This window comes from Puntigrus tetrazona, chromosome 16 (genome assembly GCF_018831695.1).
Source record: "Puntigrus tetrazona isolate hp1 chromosome 16, ASM1883169v1, whole genome shotgun sequence".
Taxonomy (NCBI): domain Eukaryota; kingdom Metazoa; phylum Chordata; class Actinopteri; order Cypriniformes; family Cyprinidae; genus Puntigrus; species Puntigrus tetrazona.
The window spans coordinates 19,516,781-19,532,197 of NC_056714.1; the positions used below are offsets into that span (position 1 = coordinate 19,516,781).

At 34.1% G+C, this 15,417-nt stretch overlaps 1 protein-coding gene across 28 annotated transcripts in view; it reads left to right on the forward strand.

Moving 5' to 3' along the window:
- Positions 1-15,417, forward strand: part of rims2a (regulating synaptic membrane exocytosis 2a) — a 144,206-nt gene that overhangs the window by 17,500 nt on the left and 111,289 nt on the right. For 16 of the 28 annotated variants that reach the window (XM_043261216.1, XM_043261204.1, XM_043261208.1 and 13 more), the window contains exons 3-6: positions 2,012-2,044; positions 3,568-3,672; positions 8,246-8,456; positions 9,792-9,803. In XM_043261216.1, coding sequence (XP_043117151.1) covers positions 2,012-2,044; positions 3,568-3,672; positions 8,246-8,456; positions 9,792-9,803 — 361 coding nt within the window. Of the gene's footprint in view, positions 1-2,011; positions 2,045-3,567; positions 3,673-8,245; positions 8,457-9,791; positions 9,804-14,966; positions 14,985-15,417 lie in introns of those variants that run through there. The other 12 variants (XM_043261217.1, XM_043261233.1, XM_043261220.1 and 9 more) reach the window with 4 other exon arrangements.

A 15,417-nucleotide genomic window follows, 5' to 3' on the forward strand; every position in this document is an offset into this window, starting at 1 on the left:
GTGTGGATAATTGTTTCAGTTGCTTATTAATCATGCATATTACTATGAAAGTTTTCATTAATAATCATTGCTATATATGATAACTTCATACAAAAAACTTTCATAAGTGCACTAGACGATTTCAGAAAATTTTACTACTATACTGAATAGAATAGGCTATTTTATTTCTTTTAATGCACAGACCTGTGTATTAGTGTTAATGTTTTTATTACACAATGTGCTGGCGATCATGCAGTGTTGCCAGATAATGCTATAAAAACTCAATAAACACTAAACAAATAAATAAAATATTAACCCAGATTGTCATAAAAGATAGATATTGCTGAGCCTCAAACGCAGACTTTTCTCGCTCACTTTCTAAAGTGTCAAATTAAGTGGAAAAGTTAAGTACAAAAATGCGTATAATATCTGGCAACACAGCTTTTAATAGTTGTATCCTGTACCCTTTACTCTCTCAGCGTCTCACAGCAATTGTTTTCATACCATTTTTTTCATTTTTAACAGCAAATTAGTCATTGAGAGAACCAATTTTATTTTAAATGTACAGAGGATCGGACCTCTGTGACCTCGTAACTTGCTGCAGGCCTGTTCAAAAGTACAAATAAGCAGGAATACTCCTTTAAGAGGGGCGTGCTGCGAGTCTGATGGTGAGATGTGGGGTGTGTTATTTAAAGTGATGAGTCAGCTCTCATTCTATAGCTGTCACATCAATGAGGCCTCTGTCTCCACCTCCTCTCAAGAGCACCACAGAGATCCAGAGAACAGAGAGCGACGAGGAGGAGCGGGGACAGTCATTCGAGGTTAAATTAACAGTCTGAGAACAGCTAAGAAAGAGGGATAATTTGGTTAGAACATCACACTCAAGACAAGCCAGGACTTGTGCCGTTTTTCTGCAATTTACCGCAGCAGCACAGTGTGACTGAAAGCAAAGGAAGCCATCTTGCCACACAGTCAAACGATGCACTGTACATTTTTTCAGATTTCACTTCAGGTTTAAGTCCGCTGCGCTTCTTCGTGCGACAGATGCAGAGGTTTACATCCGTTCCTTAATATTTGACCATGAGGGGGCAGTGCCACACTGTTTTTAAAATTTTGCACGGGACGTTTTAGCAGATAATCCCAAAAATGTTAACTTCAAGTGTTTTAGGTTAACAAAAAAAGAGTTTAGAAAAACCTGATATATGATATGATATGATGTACTGTTTTTTTCAGGATTTCTTTTTCAGGGTAGATTGTACTGTATGTGTTTTAGTGATGAGCTCAACACGGTGTGTTTGATGGACTGTGTGTTGTGGAGGGTGTCAGGTAGTTCTGTGGTCGACTCGGTGTATCTGCGGAGGGCATAACAAAAATGTCCCTGTTTTTTTTTTTTTTTTTCTCTGATATCAATTATTTGCTTAAGTTTTTGCATTTAAGTGTTCCATGTCTTATCTACATGTTTTATGTTTATATGCTTAAAGTTATCACGTTCACATCTGCTTGCATGTTTTGTTTTGTTTGATTTGCATGCATTGGCAGATGAACAGTATGACTAAGATCATTAAATCAAAATCATAAATATAAAAATTACCTATGTGTAATTGAAATTCAGTTAAATAATAAATAATTATTCACATACACGCACATAATAGTATCTATAATAGTAACAATATCAAATTTGTTTTGCATCTATTGACAGATTTTAGTATGACTAAGATCTTATTAAAAAAAATCTTTATATCATTAAAATTCAAGCATATGTATATATTTAAATAATTATTCACGCACACACACACACACACATATAAAATATATGCCATTTAAGATATTATAATCATAACGAATCAAATAACTCATTTTGTTAACTTAACATGAAATGGATTATATTATAATATTACATTTATTTGTCTTTGCTTGCAAGTATTTTATGTTTTTATGATCATTTTTTGCTTGTTTGTTTGTTTCTTTTGTTGTTTTTTATTTCTGTTATCATCCTGCTCTTGTGTTCACTTATTTATTTTTTTATTTTTAGGCTCAAGGAAGATGCAAAGTCTCAGCCAGTCCAGTAAGTAACACTCAGTCAGGCCCAGACAGAATCTGTGGACTTTTCCCGCGTTTTCCACATGTTCCTACAAAAGCTGCAGAATACTCTATTATTGGCAAATCAAATGATAATCAGATCAGCCGAGTCTTAATAAATAAGCAAAAAAGGGGGCAGAGCCTTGCTGCCGGTTCAGATTCTGCAGTTTTTGTGCATGCGCAGATCCTGCCTGGGTCTGTTCTTAGGTAGAGACCTCAAGGCTTTGACATTCCCGCCTGGCTGGTTGGTGGCGTGTGCGTTTGCTGTGGCTTCCTCTGTGATTGGCAGCTCTTTTCCCCTCCTCTCTCTAGTGATTGGCTACCTGCAGTCTGTCATGGCTCTATCCGAAAAGCTTTTATCAGCTTCATCCACATATAGGCTGGATGCATCAGTCCTGCTTTATTTTGCTTGTTCGTTGACTCTTGTGAGTTACACAAGTTTGATCTCTCTCTCTCTCTCTGTGTCTGTGGATACACGACTGTATCCCGGGCTGATGGATGCAAAATTCATTTCACTCGCTCCGGCTTCTTTGCTTCCTTCTCCAGCTGACTGTGCCTCCTCTTCAGTTTTTCCATCTCTCGGATTTCTATCTTCTCTTTCTCCTTTTCTTCTTACTCTAGTCTCATGTGGGCGAAATTTTCAGCAAGTCCATTTAATTTTACTCAAAGCCAAGATTGTAACACTTTATTTTACTGTTACACCTATTTTACTAGAATATTATATACTAATTAAGCACATATTAATGCCATATTCTACATTGCCTTATTCTACCTGCCTAATCCTACCCAGTACCTAAACTATTCATAAGCAGCAAATTAGGAATTAATTGAGTTAAAAGTCATAGTTAATAGTTATTTTAAGGTCTTACCGCCAAGATAAAAAACTACTTAGTTTAAATTAACCAATCGCAGTTCATTTTACTTGTACATTTAATTTAGGGGCGGTTTATATGAAATAGTTCTCGCTATACTAGTTCTTACTACTACTTTCACAATAGCAAAAAATAGCATTTACCACTAGCTATTTGAGAAATGCTGGAAAATATAGTACTTTTTTGTGTCCAAATATAATATAATATAATATAGTTTAAAAGCAAAGCCAAATATAAAGCTTTGCTCATGCATATCTAGTTTACTTTGACAGATAACACAAGTGATTTTGTTTTTACCAAAAATATTTATGTCAACCTTGTACATTATGGGTGGGATTAAAACTGTATTCTGACTGCTGGGCAGAAAGCGGGCCAATAAGATTTGAGCTTGCCGTATTGAGAAAGTGAGCTTTATTGTATGCAATATGTATGAGGTTGTCGGTGGGCTGAGACTAGTCTGTCCCTTTCTCTCTCACTGTCTTTCTTTCTCTCTATCCCAGTAGTTTTTGTAGCTGTACGTGTGTGTTTCTCTGTATGTAGTTGCACCGCAGTCGTCATGATGACGTTGGCCTGTGTGTTGAATGGAAGCAGGCTTATCGACCGGTTTTTGAGTTGCGCTGTCTGCTTGTTCATACAGGTGGTTTCCCTTTAGCGGAATCACTGATCTGGTTAATAATGTTCTCCAGCCCCAGACAAAGTCCCAAAACCAACCGCAAACAGAGCCTCCAAAGGAGCCAGAGACGTAAGTAAGACCGAATGGATTCATGTTTGGCCTCAACATTCAAAACACTGTCTTACCCAGACCTTGAATTATATGGTTTTTCTCAGAATATGACTCCTTGAGGAATGTTTAATAAAATTAATTATATTTTGATTCATTAATAAATTACACATAGATGGATATAAAATGTATGTTATTGTCTATTGCCAATGAACTACTTTATTTCAAATGTAAAAGGTTTTTGTATGTAAATATTTTTGTAATTCCTTTTATTTTTATAAACTCTCATTTAAAAAAATTAAAAAATCTGATTAATCACATATAAAAGGTAAACACAATATGAAATAATATATTCATGTTTAATCATAATAATAAATGTTTATTTCTAAAAATTATTTTTATAAGTATTATTATACGTGTCTTAAGTTGCAGCATAGGGTATATTTGTAGCAATAGCCAAAAATATATTGCATGGGTCAAAATTATAGATTTTTCTTTCATGCCAAAAATTATTAGGACATTAAGTAAAGAAACATAAAGATATTTAGTAAATTTCCTACTGTAAATATATCAAAACCTAATTTTAGCATAGCTAAGAACTTCATTTGGAGAACTCTAAAGGTGATTTTATCAGTATTTTTTTTTTGCACTCACAAATTTTGAAACAGTTGTATCTCTGCCAAATATCATAAGTATACTATCATAACAAACCATGCATTACTGGAAAGCTAGTTTATTCAATTTATTTTAGAAAAATGGACGCTTATGACTGGTTTCGTGGTCCGGGTCACGCATGTAGAAATCAATAAAATATGATTAGTTTTTTTTAATTCATTATATGTTACGCACTCATGTTAACAAATTAATTTAGCCTCAAATGAAGATAAATAAAAGGCATTATATTATAGCGGAAAACTAAAATACCGAATAACTCAAATTGCTCAGAGAGGTTTCAATATGGGTCAGTGGACATAAAAAATTTAGTTGTTATATTTATGATGTTATATATATTTTATGTCATGTTTTTTGTGACAGGCCCAATTTTAATTAAAAATGTTAGCTACTGCAGGCATGTTTCACTCATTATGGCCCATCGGTTCGATTTGATTATGAGATCTGCATTAGAGAGCAGCATTAAGCATGGGTTTCGTGTTACACGAGCAGTCGACTTCAAATTTTTAAGTAGCTTAAACGGGTAAAGCGCAGGTCTTCGGGTGGCCGTGGTGTCACTCATAAAGGGAGTGCGTATCGGTGTACTGGCTCGTGTTTCTCTGACTTCTCTATCTGCTGTGTGTCAGACGAGACGTGAAGAATGGCGTATGATTATATTGTGGGTTATGCGTCTCCGGAGGTGAGCGGCGCTGTGGTCTCCAGCTGTCTGTAATGCTACCCGAGCCAGCGCACCTGCCAGACCTCTGGAGCTCCTCCAGCCTTCCCGTCATCCACCCGACTGCTGTCTGGAGCCCGGCTCAATACGGGTGGAGAAATGCTGGGTGTAATGTGAAGTCTGCCGTCGTTTATTCTGTTCCAAACACATGCGATCTGATCTTCGCCACAGACTTAAACGTAATATTGCAGCAGCTGAAGGATATCGGCCGTGTATCTGAGAGGGGAGCGAGGGTCAGACAGTGAGTCCACTTGACTGCATGTTCGGAGGGTGAGAGGGCAGAGGTCAAGGGGGTTGGTGAAAGCAGACCTGCGCATTGGTGTGATTTGATCCTAGAGGGGTGACAGGTCACTGGCTTAAACAGAAGACATGTCTGGTGGGTTCCAGGTTGGCTGGTTAGCTTTAGAAAGTTAGTACCTGCTGGTGAGACGCCTGCTTGTCTATTGATGCCCAGTGAAAACACACACACACACACACACACACACACACACACATACACACTAACACTCAAATTTTAATGAACAATACGATTTTTAATGTCTCACCTGCTCATCAAGTCTGCATTTATTTAAATATTAAAAATAAAAATAAAATATTATACCAAAAAGCTTACATATTTTTACTATTTAAAATAACTGATTTATATTCGAATATATTTTAAAATCGAATTTATTTACGTGACTTCAAAGCTGATTTTGTTATGCCAATCGTACGGTCCTTCAGAAATCACTCCAATAACTCGATTTGCTGCTTACAAAAAGAAACACTTTTATTGTTATGATGTTAAAAACATAATTTTAAAAACAACAACCATTTTTTTTCTCAGGTTTCTTTGTTGAATGGAAAGTTTAGAAGTAAGACTGTGAATGTTATCATCACTCTTAATCAATTTAAAACATCATTCTTAAATGAAAGTGTTAATTTCTATAATTCCTTTCCAAAAAAAAAAAAATACTGACTTCAAGATTTCGAAGTGGTATAGTGTATAATGTCACAAAAGCTTTTAATTTCAGATAAATGATCGTTCCATTCTTCAAAGAATCCTAAATCCTTTAAATATTGTCAATAATGTTTCTTGAGAAGCAAATCAGCATTTGATGATTTCTGGAGGATCACGTGACACTGAAGACTGCAGTAACGATGATTAAAATTTAGCTTTGATGATAGGAATAAATTACATTTTAAAATATATAAAAATTTAAAGAAGTTCCTTATTTAAATATTTCAGAATTACTGCTTTTGCAATTTTACTCATTTATTTGAAATGTCTTTTTTATTCATTTTTGGCCTTTTTTCTTTCTTTTTTTATATAAAACGTAATTTTTTTTCATTAGTTAATCTATATTTATTACAGTCAGTAAATTAAGTGCCTCAACTTATTTCCGTTATTTCAGCATCATTTGTCTTTCATCTAATTTTTATTTTACTTAATTTTTGGTTTTGTTTATTTTGCATAACATTTTTTAAATAGTCAAAATTGTAGGTGTATTCTCATAAAAAACCCAACACGTATATCCAATACTGTACTACAAGTATTTCACCAGTAGGACGTTTACAAGTGTGAAATAAACTAAATAAGTTATTGCAGTGAATGAGAATGCTCATTTATAGCTTTCTCTGTGTATTACAGAATATATATATGTGAATCAAACATTATTTTTTTGATCATTAGTTCATGCTAAAGTCAAAGAAGACTAATACAAGTTCAATGACATTTGTGTTCATTAAATTTACATGAAACAAACTCCTTTGCATTAAGCATTCAAACTGTCCTGTCAGAGTTAGTGATTAGCGTGAGAATGTGCTCGGGTTTGAGTTTGGTGGGAGGTGGCCAGGTGAATTCTGGGTAACACCCAGGCGTTCTGCTGTAGTAAATAGATCAGCGTGTTCAATAATTCAGCCTGCTAATGAATGTTGCAGGGGCAGATGTGGGACCAAACCTCCTCTAATCGACAGCTTATGGCGTTAGCCCCCAGTGTTCGGTTTCCACGGCTACGGTTGATTGACAGGGGACATACAAAATGCATGTGCGTCATGCGTGCCTTCAGCTAGCGTTTCAGGGTCCGTCTCAAGCCTTTGACCCCCTCTGCTCTCTTACGGTAATGAGAGGGTGCATGATTGAACACCACTCTTACATAAACTCGCTCAAGGTGATCTGCCTGCTCGAGATGATATTTATTTGAATGAATGGATGAATAATCAGGTTTTGTAGTTGGAGTTCAGTCACAGATTTTCTCAAGGCTGCACATGATGCTTTACTAGCTGAAGAAATGTCGCTCATTCTTATCTGTTGAAAAGGGAAGCGAAGTATAAAAATCACATTTTAATTATTTTAATTAAATGTCCAGATTTATGTAATACTGTGCAACTTTAGTATTCAGAAAAAAATTATTCTCCTGGAACTGTTTTAAATCTATCTATCTATCTATCTATCTATCTATCTATCTATCTATCTATCTATCTATCTATCTATCTATCTATCTATCTATCTATCTATCTATCTATCTATCTATCTATATTATCTATCTATCTATCTATATATCTATATATGGAAGTTTTTTTTTTTTTAATTTTGGTCATTTAATTTTGTTATATTAGTTAGCACATTAAAGTTATTATATTAAAGTTAATTATGCAAAGCTGCATTTATTGACCAAAAATAGTAAAAACACTGACGTCAAATTTTATTCCACATTAAATAGTTTTCTAGTGTAATATATTTTAAAATGTACTTTATTTAGCAGATTTTTCAGCATTACTCCAGTCAAATTTTAACATACTGAAATGGTGCTTAAAGAAACATTTCTTATCAGTCTTATGTTTTTTTTTTTCTGGTGAAAAAGTGTGATTTCAGAACGATTTCAGAATTCTTTGAATAGAATGTTTAGCAATTAACATTGTAACATTTTAAACAACTATTTCTTTTAGTCAATCTAAAGTATTCTCAAGTTACTTTCTCAAAAAAAAAAAATTCTGGTAGCACAAGGTGATGACATGGAGAACAAATGGGGACTATTCATTTTATAGATGTGTATTATTACTAAAGTTTTTAGGGTACTTAAAAAATGAGACACGAGTCAATCAAGCCTAATGAGCCGTAAAATTGTCCTTTCGGTTATGCCCCACGCCAACCATTGTCTCGCAATGTTTAAACGCATAACGTGTTTTCTTGCTGTGCTCTGAACGGCTGCGTTCTGTTCCACGCAGGAAATTGCACCAGCAATTTGAAATGTATAAGGAGCAGGTGAAGAAGATGGGGGACGAGGCGCCGAGCACCCAGGAGCAGAAGAGCGACGCCCCCACCTGCGGAATCTGCCATAAAACCAAGTTTGCCGACGGCTGTGGCCACCTCTGTTCTTATTGCCAAACCAAGTTCTGCGCTCGCTGTGGAGGAAGAGTTTCACTGCGCTCCAACAAGGTACATCCATTACACACAAAGCACTGATTCAGCTGGACATCAACACTTCCTGGAGTCAAATATAGCGTACTGCGGAGTGCGCACTGCGTCCTGCTTACTATTTTCAAGTTAAGTAGATACAGTTAATAAATAGCAGCATCTATTTAGCATCTTGGAAATGAATATGGTTATTTTGCCTTTTTAAACCTCTAAGACTTAACATTTGAAATAACAATCAGAAACATCTAATGTTCGGAAATGGAACAAGATATAAAAAGGATATATAGATATAAGGTGTGCTATAAATATAAAAATGCTTAGTTTTGTGATCGAAGCTCTGTAGTAAAACGTTCAGTGATTGAAAGATAGATTACTGTAAATTATTGTTTTTGTTTATTTGACACATTTAAAATTTTTTAAAAAGTTTTGATAATCAAGTACACCTTGCTTCAGTCCAGCAATAGTTTGTACTGATTTAAAACTTATTAGGTTTTCTTTATAAAATCGCGGCAAATACACATGTGAGCCATGAGCTGAAGGTGAATATATTTAGAATTAATGTTTTTAATGTGCTAAAAGGTATAAGCTACCGATCAGACGACAAGGCATGTGTTACGATTCTTCAGCAAAGTTTTTATCGTGTTGACGGTTCAGAGGCTTTACCGCATTGCGTATCAAATATAGGCTTTATAGGGTTAATCTAGCGTTGCGTAAAATGTCTTAAGCTTTGGCAATCCAATCAAATAAAAAGCCAAGATTATGTTGCATTTGATGTCACTTTAGAAATATCAAGTGATATGTATTGCATTGTTGGATGCAGTATTCGTGCGCTGTGCTTCGGTTGTATACTGCACAGAAAATGGTATGCATACAGCAAAAGATAGGGTGCATGGTATGCATGTTTGATATTTACGGCACACAAAGGAGAAATGCGACAGTGTGAGACGTTGCATTGTTTAAATAGTTAATGCAGCTTGATGTTATCGATGCAAAATTTCATACACGTTTGTAACACATTTGATCTTGTAGAGTGTTATAGGGGCTGAGCAGGTAATGCAGCGACCACAAGAGGGCGATAGTCCCTGTGTTTTTAGCACATCGCTCGTCGGCCCCCGGGGCGATGGATGTATCAGCCCAGAAACTGCTTATCTAACCTTTTGATGTCTTTCTCCCAGTACAGTCTTAGTGCTTTTAAATGACTTTGCTCAGAGTAATAAGCGGCGATGCGATTGGCTGCAGCAGTACATGAACATCTCTTTATGTGTGTCTGAATGTCACTCACACTTGTTCTGCCCTCTTCTTTTTTTTCCCCTTGTCTTTCTCTCTTGCTTTTCCTCCCCTGTGGAATTGCAACAGGAGGATAAAGTGGTCAGCACCCTTTTTTTCTTATCTATTCTCTGATATTTAGCTTGGATGATTGCACACCTTTATTAAAGGTGCTGTAAGCGATTATTTGATTCATTTTCGGGAGACGCACGCATAAAATGAGCCTCAGAATAGCTCACAGGTAGTAAGGACATTTACAATTTATTTATTTTTTGTCACAAACAATCTCTGTCCGGTTACTCTACAAACCTTTGAAAGATAGGTTTTTGGAAAAAGTGTGTGTGGTTTAGGTTACAGTGTAAAAACATTTAAAATACACAACCATGACCATATAAATTTTCATCAAGATGAAATCAAAATAAAAATCATTATTAGTTTATATTTCATTGCTGTCAAATGATTAATCACAATTAATTGCATTCAAAATAGGTTTTTGTTTACAAAATATATGTTTGTACTGCGCATTTGTATATAAAAACAAACATACAGTGTATATTTAGAAAAGATTTAGATAGAAAAGATATTTACATGCATATATTTTTAATCATATAATTTATATTATGTATAAATATATGTAATATACAAACAGCATGTTTTTCTTAAATATATGCGTGCATGTGTGTGTTTCTATATACACAATAAATACACACAAAACCAGCACAAATATTATGTTAACAAAAACTTATCTTGGATTGTGGTTAATTGTTTAACAGAAATATATATATATATAATATATATATATATATATATATATATATATATATATATATATATATATATATATATATATATATATATATATATATTTAAAAAATTTTTAAACATTTTTATGTTAGAATATGCAACGTTTATATATATATATATATATATATATATATATATATATATATATATATATATATATATATATATATACACACACACACACACATACATCACACACACACAGTTAGATTATATATTTGTTATATTATTGTTGCTTTTATCAGTTTACTTCTTAATGCCTAATAATTTTATGACCAAATGATGGCAAAACCTTTGGAGTCATCAAAATGGCTGAAATCGCTTACAGAACCTGCACTAAATGAGAAATAGTTGTGATATTTCTATAATCAACTCGATGACATTTCATCACCCCTCATTTCAACATCAGCACCTTTTCATATTATTTCAAAGTGGAAAAACCGCTTTATACCACAATAATAGCTTTAAACAAGCAATAGATTTGTGAATTCTTTCATTTTTGTTGTGGGTGTGTTTGAATAGTGACAGATCAAACAATAGCGACAAAAAAGAACATATTATTGCAATCTGATAAGACAAAGTAGATCTCTTAAAGGTCTTTTTTTATAGGTTTTTTTTATTAAGGACAAAATTGATAGTTAAATGAGAACTCCCTGAGCAATTAAACAGCAGCCTGTTCATTGTGTGTGTTGTTTTGGCTGCATGAGTACAGTGTAGTAAAAGTGTTGTGTCCGGCTCCAGGCTGGCAGACGGCGAAGCGCTTTGTGCAGAAGGACAATAGAAACACTCTCGTGTTCCCTTCAGCGCAGATGGTGATGCAGCAGGTTCACCTGAGTGTTAGCTGTCACACACCGGCCCCGGTGATCCCCACGGGCCTGACCGGTCTTGATAAAGCCCAGTCACATTTTGCACTAAAAACAAAAATAACATTTTGCAATTCATTGCTAAGGTGTGTACATAAACACTACAATTAAAAATAAGAAATATATCAAATTACTTCTACATGTGTGCATATTTAATTACATTTTTTATATGTATAAGAAAAAAAATATATATTTTTTCCCATAAGGACATTTAAGGCTATTTATTAGCGTACGGTTTCCATATGTATAAAACATGCGTTCTATTTTATATATTTTGTTGAATGTAATATTTTATATAATATAATGTTATAATTTTATATAACATTGTCATGAAGACAATGAAGGTTGTTTATTACCATAACATGTTCAGATGAAATATAAAATTAAGATTTGAACATAATTTTTATATATATATATATTTTTTTTTTTTTTTTTTTTTTTTTTAAGAAAATTATATATATATATATATATATATATATATATATATATATATATATATATATATATATTTATATATATATATAATTAAAGTTGTTAATATTATTTTTAAGTTGTTCATTACCAAAACATGTCAAGATGCATAAATATAAAATATAACATATTTTTTATAACATATATATTAAAATTGGAATACACTGTCAGTGATATAACATTAGCAGTGATTATCAATAATTATGGATTTATTTATTATTGCTCTGCAAATCTGAATACAGTTTGAGGCATTGATCTTATTGATTACCTAAGAAGCAGGAAGTAAAAGTCTTTTAATAAGGAGAAGCGCATTCCTACAGTTGCCCATAAAAGAGTGCTCAGCGCATCACCTTCTGGTTATAGTTTGCAGCACTTTCTTTTACCTCTGTTGTCTGAGTGTCCTTTTTTTCTGATTTTTGGCATAGTTTTGGTGTTTCCTTACGTTTTCTGGTATCTCAGCAGTAGCAAGGCCTTGCTGAGCTTTTATCCGGTTGCCGGGCAGAGTATTGAATTGCTGGTTAGTTCTTGATGACTGTATTTTGTTTCTCTTCTCTGTGGTTTGCTCCATTAAGGTTTTGAACGGAGACAGTACTTGTGATTCTAACCTCCCTGAACCCCGGAGACTCTTTTGCATAGAAATATCTTAATGTGTAAAGCCAGATATTGTTGTTTATGGCCGAAGAAAAGCTAAAAGCTATTTATGCTTGTATCACTCGCGTCAGCAAATTTAGTATTGCGTGGCTGGGACCATTTGACAGCTTTTGATATTTTTATACATTTTTAAAAAAGTTTGAGATATTTATTTGTTGATGGTTTGATGATGTTGAAATCTAATCAAACAAATCTAAATATTGCATGTTGACTTTTGGAGTGCTGATATTATAAAAAATAAAATAAATTCACATAAATAGAAATATTAAAAAAGGACAAAAGTATGATGAATTTAATGGCATTTAAATTAAGTTTAAATAAAAAAAACTTAAATAAGTACAAAGAAATAATACTGAAATAACACTGATTACATAAGTTTGTAAAATTTAAACTGATGTAAAGTTAGTGCATTTAAACCTTCGTCATCATCATCATCATCATCATCATGATTTTGGATGGATATACAGTGGGTCTTATTGAATGTGCAGACATTGCCTCATGTTTGTCGCCAGAGCCGGACTCAGCTGTGCTATCATGTTCCGGTGTGTGATGTCCGACAGCTCCCATCGCCGCACGAGACACCGGGAGCTGTAAATATTGATGCTGTCTCGAACAGGATCTCTTTCACCACAACTGTCAGTGTTTGGGGAAGAGAAGAAAATGTTGATGGAAAAAGAGCCTTTTACGCTTTTCACTGACACTGAAGCTAATGGTAGCGGCTAACTGCTGTTTAACTTCTGTAATGATTTGTGCAAGATTTAAAATAACGGTTAACCCAAAATTGTAGTTATTGTATGATTTACTCATTCTGATGAAAATAAAGCTTCCTTCAGAAATAGTCACTGGAATATAAAGCTCGACGGCTAGTCCTGGTCTCCCATATACAGTTAGGTTTTATTTAGCTTCATTTAAAGTAGAAAGGTGACAGAAAATGGAAGGGAGAACAGGAGGGGTGTGCACAGGAAATGACCTAGGCGTACACATCACCCACCAAGCCACACCCACTGCATAATTTTAAGGTTTAAAAATCAAGAGAAAACTTAATAAATGAATACGGAGTAAAATATTTAATTTATATGGCACAAAATCTGAGGCACAAAGGAGTAATTAAATGTAACAGATCCTTAAAAAAAATGCATTAATTAAAAAAATTAAAAAGATAAATATTTTATCAAATTTCCATAATTGACTGAGAAGACAGTAATTAAATTACACTTGATCACTTATCAATTTCAGCGATTTCATACTTACATGCGTTATGTATTACACTGTAAAAAAAAAAAAAAAAGTAATAAAAAAATCATCCAATTTGAAAGGCAATCTAGGCAACCTCGGAAGGGCAGTTTACATTTTCCCTGTAAAATTTTACATTCTTTTTCAGTTTAAAAATCTGTGTTTCATTTTAAAATAGTCTGAAATGTCTATTACAGTTTTTACCACTGTTTATTTTTTCAGGAATACTCCCTGGACCTCCGCGAGCGTCACGTTAATAATACTGACACGTATCATGCATGTTATTCTTTGACAGACATCGATGCGCAAGATAGATAGATTTATGTAGATTTCAAAACCGATATAATGCTAATAATTATTTATTTCTTCGAAAACAAGTATTCAGTGAACTGATTTATGCTAATGAGTGTTGTATAAATATTTTTAGTTACAATACTCCAACCAGAAGCTAGCTAGTTTTTGACGGACATGATGATAATCTTTGGGCATTATAAAACGTGCTTAAGATGTTCAAAACACTTTATGCATAGTTCATTGTACCTATTTTACAGAATGTACATTTAGTGGCTTAAATTACAGAGATTGATATGTTTGGTTTGCCAAAAATGATATATTCAGCTGTTGCCAATTCTTTTAGTTTTTTATAACCAGTAGCAGATGCACAAAGCTTGTCTAACAACAAAAAAAAAGCTTTTTTTCTGACAAACAGATCCTATTGTGAATAATGTTTCATTATTGCAGATTTTGACTCATGATTGATTTTGCAAACATAATATCCGATGCACATCAATGCCTTAACACAAGTTAGTGTTTCTGTCTTCATCAGCGTCCTTTGAAGAGAGTTAGTGAGCGCTGTGCATGGGTAATGAGTCAGACTCAGCCCCGGTGGAGCTGTGCGCTCACATGCATCGGTAATGAGACCCGTGTTAGTGATGCTCGGTGGCAAAAACATGATTACGCGTCGCTCCGATCGCTCTATATCATCTCCCTGCACCGGCAGTTGCTTTTATTTCGCTGCATATTGTTTTTGACAACTTGGATCGATCTCAGGATTAATCTTCTTTCGCTTTTTTTCTCGCAAAACCTTAACCGAAGCACAATCTTGACAGCAGAAGGAGCATTTGATCCTCAACTCTGAAAGGTCACCCTTTACGCTGGACTTTGGCATATGATACCGTGAGGAGCTGTCTGTGAGTTTTGGAATTCAGTTATTGAACATCAGTTTTATCCATTTGGACCAAACGATACGCAGCAAACATGGGTAAGCATGGCTACAGTGATTAGCATTAAGCTTTTTATTGTGTTTATAGAGATTGAGGCAAACTGTAGAAAAACTGTTTGTCATTAACGGTACTAATCTAGAAAATAAGAACATCATAATTCACTATCACCTTTTTGTTTCGTTACAGCCTGAATGATGTATGGATCTCTTGATGTAAACACGGCTCGGATTAGAAAATCTTTCTGAACCTTAATTTGCACCATATTTCAGTTAATAATAGAGCTGCTTTTTGACAATGTGACATACCCGCAGAGGACTGAGCTGCATATGCTCTTCCTCTCAGAGATCTGTCTATTTTTGATCCTGTCGCTGCATAATTAACACTTTGTTTAACAGGTCCTTTTTAAGTTGAGAGAAAATAAAACCTATGAATATGCATCCAGTCTATTACGAGCGGCTGGGTTCTAAATAT